Source organism: Caretta caretta, chromosome 4 (genome assembly GCF_965140235.1).
Source record: "Caretta caretta isolate rCarCar2 chromosome 4, rCarCar1.hap1, whole genome shotgun sequence".
Classification (NCBI taxonomy): domain Eukaryota; kingdom Metazoa; phylum Chordata; order Testudines; family Cheloniidae; genus Caretta; species Caretta caretta.
Genome location: NC_134209.1, coordinates 45,851,035 through 45,871,485, shown reverse-complemented (window position 1 = coordinate 45,871,485; position 20,451 = coordinate 45,851,035). Strand labels below are relative to the sequence as shown.

The 20,451-nt window shown below is 39.3% G+C and overlaps 1 protein-coding gene across 45 annotated transcripts in view; it reads right to left on the bottom strand.

Annotated features, from left to right (window-relative positions):
• ANK2 (ankyrin 2) overlaps positions 1 to 20,451 on the bottom strand; it is a 565,434-nt gene that overhangs the window by 61,448 nt on the left and 483,535 nt on the right. For 26 of the 45 annotated variants that reach the window (XM_048846725.2, XM_048846758.2, XM_048846731.2 and 23 more), the window contains 2 exons: positions 16,368 to 16,470; positions 15,584 to 15,687 (listed from right to left, as the gene is read on the bottom strand). In XM_048846725.2, the coding sequence (XP_048702682.2) occupies positions 15,584 to 15,687; positions 16,368 to 16,470 (207 nt within the window). Of the gene's footprint in view, positions 1 to 10,033; positions 10,070 to 10,997; positions 11,040 to 15,583; positions 15,688 to 16,367; positions 16,471 to 20,451 lie in introns of all 45 variants that reach the window. The other 19 variants (XM_048846737.2, XM_075127607.1, XM_048846738.2 and 16 more) reach the window with 3 other exon arrangements.

Below are 20,451 nucleotides of genomic sequence, written 5' to 3'. Positions count from 1 at the left end.
GCTGCGTTCTCCACTGGCAACTGTTACAGGAACGTTAGAAGTATGTGCAGAGCAACAAAAGCATTTGAAAAGAGGGTGGTCACCTTATTCGTGCACATATATTCCAGAACAGTCTTTGGAGTTGATCCTGATGAAATGTATCTTGAAAGGGCTTTCAGTTCTACACCTAAATCACTCGCATCAATATCACGCATGTCATCATGTGTCAACACTGTCTCTAGTGCCCTGCATTGCTGGTGTAGGTCTTCTTAAGGTATAGTGAAGAGTTTTGGAATATCATACAACTTCCCAAATATACTCCTGTGTTCCCTGAGCTGCATGAAACGTTCTTCAACTGACTGTATTGCACAACCTAGCACCTGGTTAAAGAATTCAACTTTGAATTGTTGTTTGGGGTCTCTTATGGGATTATCCCGTGCCTCGTAATCAAAATGTCTTCTTCTTCAGTGACTCTTGTATTCTTGAATGGGTGGGAAAATAGTCTCAGTGTGAAGTTCTTCTGCCAACTTCTGTGCACTCTTCAGAATGTTTTGAAATCCTTCATCTGACCGGTAAGACTGTAGGTATGACTTTGCTTTGTCCAGTTGTTCCATTGCTCCAGACATATCAAGGTCAACACCTTGGAGTCTTTTGCTTACAACATTTATTTCAAACAGTATGTCATGCCACAACACTAAACCACACAGAAATTCAAAGTTATGTATGTTTCTGGTGATTCCATTTCCCTCTGCCACTGTTCTCTCATGAACAGTTCCTGTCATAGCATTATCCTCCATAATGGCAACTATGGCATCATCCATTCTTCCCAATTTGGTGTTGGATAGGCTTTTTCGCCTCCACTCGACTTTCCCATCGTGTGGCACTCAGTGGTTTCAGTGTCAGAGAGGATGTTCCCAGATGTTGCTTCAAAATTTGCCATCGATGAGTTGATGCAGAGAAAAATACATAGATGCTTTGAATTACATTAAAATATTTAGCAGCCTCACTAGATGCTGATGCTGCATCACTGACCACCAAGTTTAATGAATGAGAACTGCATGGGACAAAAAAAGCTCGAGGGTTTAACTCTCGGATCCGTGTCGGCACTCCTCTGTTCTTTCCTCTCATGTTGGCACCATTATCATAGCCCTGACCTGTCATGTCAGCTATCGCAATTCCCGTATCTTCCAGCTTTTTAAGAAGCACATTTGTCATACCAGCTCCTGTAGTATCATCAACATCTAGAAAATGCTCTCTGACAGTCACCATTGCAGGGACATTTTCACTAGGTTCTGTTGAAACAAAACGCACCATTGAAGTCATTTGTTCCGTATGGCTGATGTCAGCTGTGCAGTCCAGAATAATAGAACATAAGAAAGGTCATACTGGGTAAGACCAAAGGTCCATCCAGCCCAGTATCCTGTCTACCGACAGTGGCCAATACCAGGTGCCCCAGAGGGAATGAATCTAACAGGTAATGATTTTGTGATCTCTCTCCTGCCATCCATCGCCACCCTCTGACAAACAGAGGCTAGGCACAACATTCCTTAGCTAATAGCAATTAATGGACTTAACCTCCATGAATTTATCCAGTTCTCTTTTAAACCCTGTTATAGTCCTAGCCTTCACAAGGATCCGTGTGGCAAGGAGTTCCACAGGTTGACTGTGCGCTGAGTGAAGAAGAACTTCCTTTTATTTGTTTTAAACCTGCTACCCATTAATTTCATTTGGTGGTCCCGAGTTCTTATATTATGGGAAAAAGTAAATAGCTTTTCCTTATTCATTTTCTCCACACCACTCATGATTTTATATACTGTTACCCGGGGTTCTTTCAACCCAAAGCTCTTGGTAACGTTTACTCTGTGCGAGGTGGTGTCAGGAAATAAATCATGGGAGACATGGCCGTCCGACCAATAGCCGGCTAGTACAAACAGGACAACGCAAAAGTGCTTTCACTTAAAGCTAAACTTTACTTAGTCTCAAGCACTTACACACTTCCGCAAAAGGTTAGTAAAACACCCCCAACCCTTGATAATTACCAAAGCTGAGTGTGCCTCTCGACTGGCACAGCGGCCAGCTTCCGGTGGCCGAATCTTTCGTCTGACAATGGGGACTGCAAGATGTATCCAGAGGGAGAATCCAAAAAGAGTCCAACTACCTCAAACTTTTTCCCCTTATTTATACATTAAACATGCCCCTTAAAGAAAACTTGTTACAAGCAGTTTCAGTGGTCCAACAAAAGGTTCCTTCTGATTATTGATTAACCAGGTGTGGGTTTTTCCAGAGTTTGCAGCCTTGAGGCCCCCAATAGATATTCCTGGGGCACATCCTGCTCCTCTATGCATGTATCAGCCACTTCAACACAATTCTTATCAGGAAGGACACGGGGTCAAGCTGCCCTCTCTGTGGCACCTAAAGACCCCCCCTCCTGCCTTGGTTAAGCTAAGCCTGCTGACTTGATCAATTTACAGCCTGCTGACTTGGCTGCTTTTAGCAATAAGCCATAGCGGTTTCAGGCACTTTACTGGTTTGTCAAAGTCTTCCCGTAAAATACCTCTATCATATCCCCCCTTAGTCTCCTCTTTTCCAAGCTGAAAGGTCCTAGCCTCTTTAATCTCTCCTCATATGGGACCCGTTCCAAACCCCTAATCATTTTAGTTGCCCTTTTCTGAACCTTTTCTAATACCAGTATATCTCTTTTTTGAGATGAGGGGACCACATCTGTATGCAGTATTCAAGATGTGGGCATACCATAGATTTATATAAGGGCAATAAGATATTCTCCATCTTATTCTCTATCCCTTTTTTAATGATTCCAAATATCTCGTTTGCTTTTTTGACTGCTGCTGCATACTGCGTGGATGTCTTCAGAGAACTATCCACGATGACTCCAAGATCTTTTTCCTGATTAGTTGGAGCTAAATTAGCCCCCATCATATTGTATGTATAGTGGGGTTATTTTTTCCAGTGTGCATTACTTTACATTTATTCACATTAAATTTCATTTGCCATTTTGTTGGGCAATCACTTAGTTTTGTGAGATCTTTTTGAAGTTCTTCACAGTCTGCTTTGGTTTGAACTATCTTGAGCAGTTTAGTAACATCTGCAAACTTCACCACCTCCCTGTTTACTCCTTTCTCCAGATCATTTATGAATAAGTTGAATAGGATTGGGTCCTAGGACTGACCCTTGGGGAACACAACTAGTTACCTCTCTCCATTCTGAAAATTTACCATTTATTCCTACCCTTTGTTTCCTGTCTTTTAACCAGTTCTCAATATGAAAGGATCTTCCCTCTTATTCCATGACAACTTAATTTACGTAAGAGCCTTTGGTGAGGGACCTTATCAAAGGCTTTCTGGAAATCTAAGTACGCTATGTCCACTGGATCCTCCTTGTCCACATGTTTGTTGATCCCCTCAAAGAACTCTAATAGATTAGTAAGACATGATCTCCCTTTACAGAAACCATGTTGACTTTTGCACAACAATTTATGTTCTTCTATGTGTCTGACAATTTTATTCTTTACTATTGTTTCAACAGAGTAATATCTTGCTGACTTCAGATCTGCCACAATCTTCTGTTTGACTTTTGTTGCCAGCAACTGTATGATCTCATTTTGAATTGTTTTTCCAAGGTAGTGGTGTGCGTACATTTCTTGGGTGGTGACTCTTCTTAGATGCTCCTGGAGTACAGCATCAAAATCAGCCATCAGCTCCACAATTTTAAGGAAGTTTCCATTGTTTGGCACATACAGCTGATCTGAAGTGCCACGCAGTGCTAGGTTTCGGGTAGCAAGTATTCTCACAATGGCAATAAGCCTTTTCAGAACACTTTGCCAGTCAAGAGCAATCTTCTCTTGATGCTGATCATCTATGGTGGCCTTTAACCTTAGTCTCATCTCAAGCTCTTTCCATCTATGGAATGCTTTCTGATGATTTGCTGCCTTCTCATGGCATGCCAGGTTTCTAGCCAGATTTTTCCAGTCCTTTGTTCCTGTAGAACCCAATGTGGCTGGAGCATTAGACTGGAAGAGTTTGCAACACAAACAGTATGCAGCATTCTGGGTTTTTGAGTACATAGGCCATGGCCTCTCCACTTTGTCACCATTGTGGTTTTCATGCCAGTAATGTGTTGGATGGAAACTTCTATTTTCATTGTTTTTGGGGAACATGAAGTTTTTCACTTGCTGTGGCCCATGCAGCACATGGAAGTCCCTCAGGCTACTGCTCAAGTGGGTCCACAGTCCTGGATCATCTAGACTTAAGGAATTAAACTCAGCAGCAGCTGTTTCTTGCCCCTCCACCACACTCTTCTCTGATCTACACTTTTCTTCAGGAATGTGCATGGTTACATCCATTTGAGATGGAGATATGGATGCTGCAGTAGCTGCCAGGTCACCTGCACTCTGACTAACTGGAAGATCAGGCATCTCCTCACCACTCACTTACTCACTGGGGCCGGAAGGCTCACCGTGAACATTTGTGTCTACGTAGCCCAGGACCTCCTTCCTGCTTAGATAGGAGATAGCTCATTCCCGCTTAGATAGAAAAGCTTCCTTTGCTTTCTTTCTTTTTCTGAACACTAGAGGGGCGTTTTCTTCTTTCACTCATGACTGCTGTTCTGTACCAGCTATAGTGGCTCTCAACACGCAATTGAAGGGGACAAATAAGCAGGCTGGTAGCAGGGCCTGAGTGAGGGAAGATATCAGTGTCTTAAGGGCCTAACTGGCTCCTACTACTTCAGTTGACTGCCTGTTCTCCTCAAGTGGGTTCAGGGAAGCAGCAGGAAACAGGAAGCTCCCTGAGAAGCTGGTGTTAATCAGTCCAGGCTCCTTGGGGTGCTAGAAAGGTACATAAAAGGCTCCTCCTCCTCTCTCTCCCTGCAGCTCCTGCTGCTTTTTGTTATTCCCTCTCACCTTTTCTCCTGCCTGCCTGTTATGTCTCTTGTGCCCTCCTTCCTCCAGCACAGCACTCCACCATCCCTGTGCATCTAGAGCAGAAAGAATACACATGCACCAGCAGCAGACACAATTTTCTGCACTCTGGGTCCTAGTGGCGCCCCCCCCTCTTTCCAGTCTGGCACCTGGCGGCTGCCTCAGTTCACCTCATGGTAAGGCCAGCCCTGTTCACTGAAGTCGATGAGAAACATTTCACTTATTTCAATGGTAAAGGATCAGACCTAAAACGGTCCAAGAATACATGGTAAGTGGAATATATGCAAATCAGCAAGTGTGGATGATATTTCTATTGATTTCAATAGGGCCAGGATTTCACCCTACATGGCTTAAGAGTTTTAAAGTAATGAAACAATGAATTTATTAAATCACTGGTAAATAATTTTGAAAAAAAAATCCTGGAGAACGAAGGAGGCAGCAGATGTATATTAAAAATCAAATGTCATACCAGTCTTCTAAAAATGGGAATAAAATAAGCAACCCTGACAATTACATCAAATAAGGCTAACCTCTATCCAGAGTATAATCATGGAAAAATATTAAGAGGAAGAAAACCCAGTAACCTTCTAGATTATAATAGTCATAAGCAATTATGGGTTTGGTAAAAACAAAGGCATGGGGGTTGAATAAAAACAAATCATGATGGAAAATTAATTGCTTTTCAAAATCTAATTACAAACTAGTGGGTGAAGCTGTAAAGTAACAGATTTTAATAATGTGTTCAATGTTCTGATTCAGAAACTTTTACATAAAAAGTCAAACGGTGTCATACTGACTAAACATTTTCTGAGGGACTGTGAACAAAAGTTAATGATCAACAGCAATGTACTGAGTTGGAGGAAGATGCTGCAGGGATGGTGCTTAATTTGATATTTTATTAGTGATCTAGAGGATGAGAAAACAGCATATTATTTACATTCATAGATGATTCTAGATTGGAAGGTGATTCAAACACCAGTGAAGACATAAGAATAAAATAAGGGTTAAGACTGTGAGCAGGAAATAACAAAATTAGATAAATGCAAGCTAATGATCAGTGTATCTATGGAAGAGTAATCTGAAACTGATATTGAATAGGAAGGAAGAAACTGGAATACTGTACACCAAAGGAGAACTATGAGTAATAGAGAACAGCTAATTATGTATGACTTTGCTATTTGTTATCGCAGCAAAATAAAAAGCCTTTGCAAATTTAGACATATGCATGCATTATTTCACAGACTAGAGAGTTAATAGTACCTTTCTGTATGATTATGGTGAGATCATACCTAAAATATTATGCACAGTTCTGGACACTTAGTACTAGAGATGGGCTAGAGTCCTAAGTTTTGAAGTGGGCAGAGCTATCAAAATCTGGATCAAACTTAAGATCCACATTTAGTAATCTCTCTCTCTCTCTCTCTGCACAATGGTACCCCAATTCCAAGCTTACAGAACTTGAAAGGAGTTGGGTCAAAATTCATACCCAAACCTGAATTTCATGGCTGGGGTCCATGCCTATTCAGTACCATAGATATGTTGTAAAAGGGAAGTCAGAGAATATCTGGAGAGATTGATTTATGGGGAAAGGTCAAAAGAACTAAACTAATTTACAGAAACTGATGAATATGGGAGATATAATATCTATAGTCATTTTAAGGGTGTAAAAACAGTAAAGAGAGGTATTAGGATGGTATTGGGGGGTATAGCCGGGGCAATGGGATGAAATTGAATGGTGTCAAGTTAATACAAATATAAGAGAAACTTCTAACCATGAAGACTCTTTCAGAAAGATCTCTCTCAAGTGAGTGATGGGAATGCCTTCTTTTGAGCCCTAGAGTACACAAAACACTGAAAGAAACATACCTGTATCAACACAGCAATGGGCTAGATGAATCTTTTCTAGTTTTACATCTCTATATATAGCTGAAGAAATCTGTCACACACCATGTTTTAAAGGTCCCTCCTGTAATAAATACATCTCATGGAACTGTATTTCTTAAGTTTGGGTAGATGTATTTGTTTTATTAGAATTATGTTCTATTTAAACTTTAATTGAGTCCTGATCCAAGATGGCAGCAATTCAGAAGTTAAAGCAATGAAGTCAAAATATACATGTCTCAAGAGTGACTGCACTAACAAGAAGGTAAACTTTCCTGGAGGTAGGGATGGACAACTTTTGAATATGTTTCATTTTCTGGCAAAGTTTTAAAGAAAAAAGCTGGAAATGAAGCTTAGCAAACGTAGGCTATGACCCTAACGTCTATATAGTCTTGAAGGACTGGATCAACCAGCACAGTTACTAAGCTGTGCTTCCTAGAGTTTAGGATTAATCATGCTTGCAAACAAATGTCAAGTGCTTGTTATGGCCCAAATCAGAGCGAAAAGGAAGTTTCAGGGCAAGATAGTGAAATTCTCCCTATTAGGGGGAGTTGTAGTAGATGAAAAGATGAAGAGAAGATGAAAAGCAATTAAAGGGACGAAAAGCAAATACTCTTCAGGAAATATGATATAAGTTGGGTATTCCATGGGAGGAGGCTAAGACATACTGTTCTGGCAAGAACAGTTACAGGTGAGACCAACCAATGTCCACTCTACTTAATGTATCAAATTCAGCCCATTGACATCAGTGAAGTTGCCCTCACTTATACAGGGGTTTAACTGCTAAATTTTGTCCACTATGTAGGTCCTAATTGACTGGAACTATATTTGGGAGGAGTTGATATGTGAGATGCATGAAAGCCATAAAGGTAATTTTATATTCTTCATGGAGGTAGGTCATAGTATTGTGTAAATATAATATTCAAGCTTTATGGTCCAGATCATTAAAGCTGCCTCAATGAAGCTTCCATCTTTGTGCTTGCAACTCTGCACACACCATTTTCAAACACTATCACTCAGGCAAATGTGACAGAATTTACATACAAAACTCTTTGGGACTAATGGGATTTCTGTATGTAAATTCTGTCCCCTACCTATAAACCGTGCTTTAAAAAGGCACAAATAATGGTCTATGTAAACAAAATTATGCAAATACAAATGTAGGCCAAAATTTTATAATCAAATGTTAACGTGGTGTAAGGAAGAGATAGTAGTTACCAGTTACATAAGGCCTTTTATTCCAAAGGATCCTATAGCAATTCACAAATATATACATATTACCCCACTGAGGAAGAGCAGTCATTTTGGCTAAGCCCATGAGAGCAAGCCCATTACTCTCACAAGATGTCTGCAAAGCTTTCCACACAAAACAGACCAAACCTTTGTCAGCTTGTTGGTTTTTTTTATAGTCTCATTTGCAAGAATCATACAAAATGCATGGTGTTCAATGTATCTACCTTGCGAACATGAAGAGCTGAGATGCGGTTCCAAGGAATCTTTGTATTGCGCACCTTCTGCTGTGACACTAAGGGCTTGTCTACAGGAACATTTAGTTTGGAGCAAGCTCAGGGGTAAATCTACCCTGCACTAGCCTCCTGCACAAGAACTACCCACGTGGACCCTACTGACATGCACTAACAATTTCAAAGCAGGGTAGGTCAAAACGCACTAAGGAACTGTTAGTGTCCATCAGCATGGTCTGCATGGCAGACTAGTGTGGGGTAAGATTCACAGCCTGGCTTGCTGCAAATTAAATGTTCACGTAAACAACCCCTAAGTTATTTCCTGGTCTGATTTTCTTGGTATGCCAATAACATGTAAACGAACTATTTCTGTGCCCACTTAAAAATACAGCAGAGAAATAAACAACGAAATAAAGAATGGCTAGACCTTTATTTGGGGGAAGAGAAGACATTATTTTGGGGCTTTGCTAAGTGTCATTGTTTTGTAAACTGTTTGCTAAGAGTTAGTCTCTTCAGATAGCAATGAATACCAGATTGCTGGGGCTCAGCCGCACATCTCTGTCTGCAGAACCATTTGAACAGCCATGCAAACACAGCTCCCTGAAGAGTCTTTCTAAAACAGGCTGTGGTTAATGTTAAAACGAACATAAAAACTGAAAATGCAAAAGCAATACACCCTCATTATACAGTCAGTTCAGAAATGATTCTTCACTTGAGTTAGTAAGGCACATGCTTCTCATCATATAGCATGAAACAATAACAGTCATCACTGAACTATATCCACCGTAGGTACATTTAAGAAATTTTCTAAGGCATCTTAACTAATATAAGAAACAGGGAAACAAGGAGATAGCAGCATTCAGAGTTAGTCAGAGCGTGAAAAAAGTAGAAACAAATAGTTTTATCAGGCTGCTTCAGCAATTCTCAAGTTTAAAACTGGACAAGAAAACTGATCCAAAGGTCACATTCAAAGATACTAAGAATCAAGGCCTTGATCCCCAATGCCTGCTGAAGTTAACGGGAGACTTTTCAATTTCTTCAGTGAGTGCTGAATCAGGTCAAAACTGAGCTATATATAGTATGGGGGGAAAATACATTCTGGGAGGACAAAAAACATGGCTCTAGCTGCAAGGCATCTGGAAACAATTGGAATTTGCATACAGTAATGTACCCTTCACTGATGATAATACTTTTATTATGCTAAACAAAGAGCAGGACTGTTGGTGTGCATCCTTTAAAAATGATTTTGTGATTCATTACTTTCCTAATAATTTTATTCATCTGAGAATTTAGAAGTATCTTTCAACTGCCATTACAGTGATGTTTTAAAAAAATGAAGGGAATATATCTCCAATGAATATATCAGACCTCAGTTTATTAATAGATTACAATCTCCTTCAGGTAGAGATTGCATCATTTGCTATTCTCTGTGCAGCACCAAACACATCAGTGGCTCAGCAAAATTTAATCAGTCACCTAGTGCAGCACTTGGCACCAACATGAAGGATTCAATTTAAATCAATAAAATCAAACAGAATTAAGAATATAGGACCAATTTTACCCTTTTTGTATCAAGCATTTTTCTTATGAAGGGGAGTAACGCCGTTGGGAGAAAAGGTACACATTGTAGGTGGGGAAAATAGGGCTCTGTTTAACTGCCATTCCGAGGGTGAGTGGACAAACATACTAAAGCATCCTGAAGTGAGGTAAATAAGGAGAAGGATGAAAAAGGTGGGGGGGAGCCACATATTAACAGAATTATGCAGACATTCACCTGCTGTTGTCATGATCAAGACATGGAGAGGAGCGGCTGCAACAGAATAGATCATTTAGCATAAAAAAAAGAATGGATTAAGTGAAATATAAGAAGAAAACAGAAGAGGTTTTTGACTTAAATATATAACTTTGTATATATATCTATATATAGTATATATGAGGAGAGGATAAAGTAAGTTTGGGATATAAGCATAAACCAAGCACCACGGGTTACTACAACAGCAAAATTAGAATGATTTAGGATGTCATCAGATCCTCGGTACATGTGTGCCTTAATCCCAGTTTTGAATTGGAGTGTTCAGGTTGGCACTCACGTGCCTAAATTGGGCATTTGGAGTCCTGAATACTTATCTGAAACCCAGATAAGGGACTGTGCTCCCTAGTTCAGGTGTTCAAATTTGAAAATTGGGCCCACAGCATAACATGAGTAACTCTGTATCTACATGTCTCAAATATAATTTCATCAAGAGATTCTGGTGACATCAATTCCATAGGAGCTAAGATTCCATCGCAACCCTCTCTTCTCAAGTCTCCTATCATGAACCTTCTGTCCTCCATCTTACCCCAACTTAGCATGTTTCTGGTCCTCCTTTCATTCCCCCTCCAGAGTGATACATTTTAAACTTATTCTTCTAACCATTTATGTTCCCGATAATACATTATATGGTCAATTATGTACTTTTCTGACATCACTTTCTTATTATGGATGTCTCCAGTGTCATTTACTTCTTTTGACATCAGCAAAACTTTGCCTATAATGAAACACACCTGAGTTTTGTTTTAAATAACCTGTTAAAGGCATCAGTGTATTCTGATATCATTTAATTTTGTACATTTGAAAAAGACTCTCAGCTGCTACCTGCCATGTCCTGTTTTCACAACTATTTCCAGGAAGTGAATGTCACACTAGGGAAACAATTTAAGGGATTCAAAATACAACACTTTAAATTTATTTAGTTTACCTTGTTAGCAATGATCCAATCTCCTTTTTTGCAGACAGGCAGCTAAGAATGATAATGCTAATTATTTGTCAATTTCAGCTGGTGATTCTCTATTGTTTTTTAGTCCCACTGATGGAAGTAATGTTTCCAGGAGGGTAAACTCATCAACACAACCCCACACATGCATTTGGATTGTCTATTAACCAATCAGACTTCTATTTTCAGAATATCTATTTAATAAATGTATGTGTATATGTAATAATAAAAATAATACATTGCACTTACTTATGCAGTGCATTTCATCTGAGGATCTGCTTTTTTATATATAAAATGTAAGCGTTATCATCTCAATTTTACAGAGAGGAAACTGAAGCACAAAGGGGTTATGGGCTTGTCTACACAGTGATTCAATGTGTGGCAAGTCTGGGTGTGAATCTACTGTGCACTAGCTTGCCATGAACTAACCGGCCATGTAGAGCTTGCTACCATGTCCTAAAAGTTCTATAATGTGCTTTACCGTACTACTATTTGAAATGGGAGTAGACCAAAGTGCACTAGGGAATTTTTAGTGCACTGTAACAGGGTCCACATGGTCAGTTTGTGCACCGTAGATTCGCACCCTGGCTTGCAGTGCACTAAATTGCTGGGTAGAAAAACCCTAAGTGGAAATTTGCCATAGATCACAGGGGCAAGTTAATAACAAAGTAGGTAATAGAATCCAGGTTTCTTGGATCTAACCACATGCTCTAACCACTTGATCACATTGCCTCTTTGTTTGTTTGTAATATAAATTTAACTAAATTTAACAGACAACTGTTAAATACACATTTGTCTTGAAGATTTTTGGTAATCACTTAATTCAGAAGAGTAAAGCTGGAGTTGCTTGCATGTCACCAAAACCCAACAAAACAAGTACAATGTAACAATTTTGCATATGTACCATGCCTTAAAACTGTACCAGTTGCATTCAATGCTACAAACCACATTGATAGTTGAAAAAGATACAAAAATGTGCTATTGACAAGCAATATCTAAAAACTGCAAATGGAAAGAGATCTTCAAATTCAGTGTTTCACTTTCCAACCTAATGAAAACATTATGCCCCTTTCACAATGAGATTACAAACTCACTGTAAACTGTGTGACTAAAACTCTTTAAAGAGACCTGCATAAACCTGTCCAAAACCTTTATCTCTCCTAACACAGAGACAGGAAGTTAAAAAAAATAAAGACTATATTTTCTGGCATTTCCAGAAAAGCGATAGGTCTTTGCCTTCTCATCGGTTACAGCATCCAAGAGTCTCTAACATATTGAAACAATCTTAACTTTGCTGAGCATGTCATCTCATGCATGTCTCCTAATGAGAAGGACACTGTGATTGTCTCCAATGGAGGTTAGATGTCCTTCTGCCGGAAAATTATAATGTGGCAATATTTTTCCCTTTTAAGCCGGTTTATTAAAATATAAAGAGAATACTAACTCTGCAAAATAATTGGGAAATGTTCTACACTAAATTATTGCACACTATTGGGGTGTCAGCTCCCAGAGGAGGAGGAGGTTTTCTTGTTTCCAAGATGGCTATCAGAATCTCTGACCTTTGTTTTGTTGTTCTTTACTCATATGATTGATGAGCCTATAAAAGGACAGAGTTGGGTAAATGTACCCCAAATGTATGGTTAAAATACATACACACACCCTCCACCGCCTAAGTTGTGAGATACATTATCAGGGCCAGGAGGGAAAAAACCTTTTGCTATTTAAGGAATGCCCCACACCCCCTTTTCCTCTCCTTGCTGTGAGCACTCAGCCTCTCATCTTGAGGAGGGGGGCTTCTTGGCTGACTGGCTAGACAGAAGGGCCCAATATAAACCTATTGTCTCGTATGCACCCAAAGTAGGGCTTATAAGCCCTTCCTCTTGCTAAAGAGTACCATTCTGCACCCTCAGGACAGCTCTCCCTCCTTTGGGTTGTGGATTTTGAGGCTTGTGTGGGCAGCATACCAGTCATCTTTTTGGTGTTCAGAAGGAATCTTTCCCTCACTTCCATATTGGCCTGGGCAATGTGATGGGCTTTTTGCCTTCCCCACTGCAGCCCAGGGATCTGGTGGGTAGGGTAAGTTTTAAAATTCACATTGTCACAATTTGACGGATAGCCAGTACAGGTGCTTGTTAATAGGAGTTCGGTTTTCACGATTACAAGCAGAATAGGAGAATGTGGGAATGAGATTGGGGCTCCTAATGTCCCGGACAGCAAGGACAGAACAACTCTTCACACCCCCTTAATCCTCATATGAAAGGAGGGTGGAATCCCATCACCTGAGTCTACGTTCAGTGTGTGTGTGTGTGTGTGTGTGTGTCGGGGGGGGAGGGGAGTAGAGGGCTGACCGCAGTCCTCCCTCACATACAAAGCAGGAAGAACCTGCACTGGACAAGTTATTGCCAGATAATTCCCAGTGTGTTATTTAATAAAGTTATAGCCTAATTAAATCACACTCCTGGTGTCTTGTCTTTCTTTCTGTGGTGTCTTGGGACAAAGCCCCATGCTTTAAACAACCTAAAATCAATGCTTCCATAACACTTGTTTTCCAATTGCAAACAAAAAGTTTTTTTGAGTGATTTAAACATTTCCCTGTAGTGTTCGCAAGCCATATATTGCAGCAATCAGCCAGTGTATGATAGCCTAATAATGACTTCAGGTAGTGGGAAAATCATGTAAATGCCAAATTTGTTTTCATTGTTCCAACTAAGTGAAATGCAATAATTAAACAAACAGCATTAAGAGAGAAAAGCAGAGTTTTAAATTTGCTTCAGTTTTAAAATAAGATGTTAATCCTAGAACTCAGTTAAGCACACATGGTTCTTAAACACTATGATTTAATCCAATGTGTCCCTTTAACATACAAAAGATAAGTTAATTCTTTCGATAAGTCAGTGGAAGGTAAGAATATACTTTCATGGGACATTTTTCAAGGGTTGGATTTTGGTTCTTGAAGGCTCCTTTAGTATTATATTTTATTGGTATATTAACAGTATAAATCAAAAACAGAATAGTAATACCAAATATTACCTCTGTCTTTTGTTAAATACAATTATTTTCCCCATGGCTTTACAGAGGCAGTTGCTTCTATTACATTTAATTGCCTGACCCTGGAACTCAGACTTGGTCATACAAAAGATCTAAGGAATCACTGATTAATCTTTGAACAAAAGTGTGAAATGATCAGGCCCCAGAGAATGTGAAAACACTGTAAAAAAGATAAGATAAAAGATAAAAAGTAAATAACTTATCACCTGCAATCACTGGACAGTCCAATTGTAGTGTAGCGAAAAGTAATATACATCATCTGGAAAAAAGACCTTTACTTATCTGGCACCAATTGCTAGAATTATCTACCAAAATAATTTTCAAATCTAAATCTTGACACACTCTCTTTCTAGATATAAGTGTTCAGAGTTACTCATTTTTGATTCCAAAATGCAAATAAGCAAACAAGCCCCCAATTTTTTGCCCACACAGGATAACATTTATAAACCCTGATTTGGTCAGGTCTGGTTTATTTAGTTTCTGTCTTGTTCATGTTTCACCAAACTGGTGCCAATAAAAATGCTAACAAAAAATACTCAGTTGTGGGGATAGCTGAAGGCAACTGGTCAGGAATGTATAAACCAAAACGTTCATAAGGCTGCTTGAATATTACTTGGAGGACATTAATTGATTAGCAATAAACATAACTTACTGTGCTGGATTTTTGCATCACACAAACAACCACTATTCACTTTATTTATTAGAAAGATAATCTTCATTAGAAGAGACAGTCTCTCAAGATTCTGGTTGTAGCACTGGTGATTTCTAGAATTTTTTCACAGCTTTCATTACATATTGCTGTTCTGGGGCATAGTTTACTATATTTGTAAAAAGCACTTGCACAGTTCACTCAGCCTCCCTTCTCTCACTTTGCAATTTCATTCTGTCAAGGCCTGACACAGTGAAGTGCTGAGGGCTCAAAGTTGCTCAAACTCTCACTGATGTCAAATGACCTCACAAGAGGTGCTCATCATGTGGCAGGATCAGGCCCTTGCTCTCCATTATTAGTGAAAACAAAAAAGGCATGATATGTTTTTCTCTCCAAAAACCCCAAGCATTTTTTGGGGTGAGGGTGGGGATGGGGTATTAATAGTTTGTCAAAAGCTAGGAATGGGCGACAGGGGATGATCACTTGATGATTACCTGCTCTGTTCATTCCCTCTGAAGCATCTGGCATTGGCCACTGTCAGAAGACAGGATACTGGGCTAGATGGACCTTTGGTCTGACCATGTATGGCTGTTCTTATGTAGTAATCGGTCAAAATCCCTCATGTAAAGCCTGATTCAATGCTTGCTGAAGTCAATGGAAAGATTCTCAGTGACTTCAGTGGCCAATGGATCGGGCCCATATTCATATTCTTCTGACTGGCTGAATTTGAATGGTTATAACAATTTTTTTAAATACTAGACTGTAATGAAGTATTATTCAACTCCAAGTTAAGCATTAGCTCAAGCAGCTGGGACCTCAGTTATTCTCTCTCTGTTTTTCTGACCCTCATAGTACATATCAATGGGTTACTCACCCTGAATGAATAGGGCTTGAAGAAAGCGCCACATTGTCCAAATTTTCAGTGCCCCAGCTTAAGCGATACGAATTCCTTTCAGCTTCCTTGGCCAGAGTTGATACCTGGGAATGCGAAAGAACTCTTATTTAATTTGTATTTTCATATTTAAAAGCAATGAGCCAAACGAACCATAAGTAAGAGTTATTTTTGTATAGCAGGGCTGCAAATGATTAACACTTTAAAAAAGGCAACAAATAAAAATGAGCAATAATGACATCAAAGTATTACAAGCATCTTATTGTAACATCTTGTGCTTTTTCTAAACAACCACAAATATTACTGGCCCCAGTGAACAGGAATACTGGGAGAGACCAGATTTACCCCTCTTTCAATGACTTGATTATCTCTTCAAAAATCTTCCCTCTGAATAGTGGACCAGATCCTCAGCTGGTGTAAATCAGCAAAGCTCCTTCGATTTCACAGCAATTCAACATGTGACCCCATGCCTATTAACATTGCTAAAAAATCAGATACAATGGAAAGCCCTAAAAAGATGTACTGTAGATGCATTCACACATTTCTGGTTCATACAGAATATACTTTAGTATTATACAATAAGCTAGTTCATTTAATAGCAGTTTGAAATTAGACAAGTTTATGGTACAATTAATACTGCAGCACACATTACGTCGTACAGTTAACAGAATCCACACAGGGATTCTTTTTCATATTTCCAAAATTGAATGTTTAAAATAAATGCATATTGTGCAACTGATCAGTAACATAAAGAGAAAGGTCTTACCTGGTGGCTGGGTATTATGACTGTATCATCAATCATGGCACTGTCCCTCAGGTAGGAGGCATGGCTCAACGTGTGGGACCTGTCTGAACTGAAGGACCGCAGGCTGGTAGGTTGGCAGGATGCCATGGCAATATATCAGCAGTAGAGAAGGTATTGTGAAAATGGGATGAAGGACCAAGCGGAAGAGTGAAAAAAGCATGCTATTAGCAAATATAATGCAACTTCCAGGGGGAGTATAAAATAGAGTCTTGTGGGTCTCTGATTGAGCACTGAACCAAAGTCTTTTGACTGACTCCTCTCATTTAATTAAAAGGAGAACGCAAGAGACTAAACTATATCACAATCTACTTTATTTTCTATCCACCAATGCTTTAAATTAGCTATGTTACTTAATTGCTTCCTTTATACTAAACAGTTACTCCTGCTGAGGCTCTTTGAACAAGTTCTCTCTCCTGCTCCATAATACAAGTGAACTGTCTAGGAAAAAATAGATGCAAATATCTGACAAGAAGCAAAATGAGTCCCTCTGAAGTTTCATTCTGATCCATTCTCTCTGACTCAAATTATAAATGAGTAAGGTTCAGTTTTGTCCCCTGGAAGGTACACAGCAAGGTGAACTGTGGCCAGCCACATGCTTCCTGTGTAAAACAAAGTGCCTCCTGCATGCCTGCAGCATCTCTAAAACAACAATTCAAAATGTGAGCACAGGTTCCTTTGTATGTACACACAGCAATACAGAAAACTGGTTGCTGTAGCAATGAGAGATGCAAGGCAATAATAAGCTGCTTCCAAGCGCCCAGCTCAGAACTTAATTGCAATATCTGCTAGCTCAAAACAAAATCCAAAAAAGCAAAACAAAACAAAGATACCCTAGCACACAAAGACATATCGAGCTAATATGGAGTTTCTGCCTCACAGTACCATTAATTTTGCCCTTTACATATTAAAAAAACAGTAAATACAGGATTTTTGGGGGGATTTTTTTTTTGCAAAAAATCAACAGCTCACACCCCTTCAGATTTTACAGGTATCACTGTACATTCATGTAGGTGTACTTCTTGTTATTATTCTATGTAGCTAAGGACACATTACATGTAAGTTTAGGAACTAGCTATGTTCTCATGGATTGCACTTGCGTGGGTACTGTCCATGATAATGTAGAAACATTAGAACACTGGAACTGCCGAACTGGATTAGACCAGTGGGCCACTTAGCCCAATAAACTTTCTGACAATGGTTAGTACCAGATGCTTCAGAGGAAGACGGAAGAAACCCCATAACAGATAGTTTTGAAATAACATGCCCGTACGGGAAGCTTCCTTCTACTCCTGGTTGGTTAGTGGTTAATTTACATCTGTCTCTATTAATCAGAGCTCTACTCTAATTAATTGTGGATGTACCATAAGAATTCAATATATTTGTAGGTTTAAAATGGGATAATTTATTTTCAAGTATTTTAAATATTAAGTGTGCATTATATACATCAGATTGAAGTAAGTACTATTAAATGTAAACGTATTGGAAGTCAGACAAAAATAGTGCAGCAACAGCTCCTGTTCAATGACACTGTATATAATTACATTCATCCAATCGGTTCTTGCAGTATCTGTATTTTACAAATAAATGGCCTGGCGCATTTACATTAGAGATACATAAAATTAAAAGAGCTACCAATGCCCTTCCTTTGCATGCCTGCCATATTGAATGGATTGTACAAAATTGATCATAACAAAGATGATGAAAATATTACATGAATATCAGCCTTGGAAAACTGCCATGAAAATTAGTGCAGAATACCTTCTCACCCACTCTGACCAGGATAATGATGGTGAAAAAACGAATGATATTTCATTTGCACGTCATCAAATATTACTCACCCCGATGAGTGGGCAAACAGAATTGAGCAAGGGTGATATATGGCATTTTGTGGATATTATATGTTCCCTGGATGAAATTCTGACTCCACCGAAGGCAGTGGCAATGGCAAAACATCCATTGACTCCAATGGGGTTAGGATTTCATGCATTTTAGTCCATGTATAACTTGTTTTGAATAAAATGTACTGTATAAAGCCTTGGTTGTAGGTCATTTTGAATAGACAAAGTATGTTACTTTGGCAGATATTTTGTAGTGCTACACCTTGTTTTCCATAATAACATTACTTCAGTAAATATTCATTCTTATATCAGAAATTAAACATCAGTAGCAGACCCCATTTTTTACCACTATCCTTTACTTGCTTTAATGCTTGAAACATTCACAGCTGATTTACAGTGCCATCCAGATCATAGGTCCTGCTGTTCAGCTAACGTGAGGTTTCACCAGACCACTACTGAGTGAAAAGAAACATGTACTAGGCTCTACTGCTAGTCTCTAAGGTTATGTCTACACTGTGGCTTGGATTTAGCCTCCCAGCCTGGGTAGATCGACTTCCGCTAGTGGGGCTCGAAGTAGCATACAAAAATAACAACATAGATGTTGCCGCTCAGCTGGCAGCTTGAGCTCTCAAGCCCTGCCAACCCCTGAGTCTGAGCTTGGTTGACTAGCCCGAGTCTCCACTGGAGCTGCAATGTCCACACTTTTATTTTTAGAGCATTTGCCCAAGCCCCACTAGTGTGAGTCTGTCTACCTGGGTTGGGAGGCTCCTAGCTGCAGCAGAGACATATCCTGCAGTGATTTGGTCCTCTTTCTCCTGTGGTTAGGAGACATTACTATTACAAGCACTACAATTTGCCCACAACATGCCCAGTGAATGGTACATGCTCATAAATACATGCCCAGTACATTGAAGGTATGGACATTATTAAGAGACATGATAGTTACAAAAATGTGACTGAGGTCTGTGATGAATTAGGAGTATAACATTTCCATTAAAATTTTGTTTAAGACAAACACTGAAATGGCATTCCTCATTTTCTCTGGATTATATCAGTTGCATACATAAGGAACAACCTGATTGCTAAAGCATCTGGTGCTGAAGTACACTAAGTGGTGTAAACCTAGAACCAAGGGTGCTTATGGGAACCAAGACCTCATTATTAATGGGAAGCGGTGTTGAACAGAACTGATTAAGAGACACGTACACTAATTATTATTTTTGCTAGGCTTTTAGGAATATTGTCACATAAAGTTACACTAAGTAAGAGGCAAGATACTCTAGGAAATCTACTAAAACATAGATTCTCTGCATGGGTTGTTCAGATAATGTTGCCAAATTCACAATTGCAGGATGCACTGGATCACTGGGACTCCATTCACCCCGCTAGTGACCAATTGAGAGGATAAATGTAGCACTTACCACTGGTGACACCTGGTGTGGGAAATACAAAATGTTTTCTGTTGCCTGAGTACTCTGTGAAAATTACTGGAGCCCCTTGCAACTTTATATAAACCAGTCTTGGAAACATTCCCTAATAGATCCCCACTTATGGATAGAAATCTTTCCCATCTGACATGGCAGATACGTTTGAGTTAAGTTGAGGAGTGGAGGTCATACACCAAATCTCAAACCTGAGCCTTTCCTGAACCTAGGTTAGCTGACAGATCATTATATGCTACTATATACCAGGTCATCTCTCTTGTCTGAGAATATACCTAACTCCAATAGCAATGCCATTCATTTGGCCCTGTGAAAAACAACAACTCCAGCACATATGTCATCAGCAGGCCTGCAAAATGGATGGATAGTGATCGGTGTTGCACGAGTGTACTGGGGATGACACTGTTTACAGGCTGTGTAATACCTACCTGGGCATAGTGCTAATGAAAGCATATTAAAAAGAATGATGGGGAGAGAGAAATAATAAACAGGGAATAAGGTTACAAAAGAAAAGTATAAGCTTTTTAAATATAATTTTAAATGCATAATAATACATGAAAATGGGCAGCTTAAATGATTTGCTGTGCTGCATTTGTTAGAGCAGAAAAAAAATGAAATCTCTATTGCATTGCATCGTCTCTGATTCAGGTACTGCAGCAAAGCAACTTTATTTGGGCAGTGTTAGTGGTAATTCCCATGAATATGACCTTACTGTATTCGTGAAAGAGCAGCATAAAGATGGACATGGGAAAATGCACATTTTTG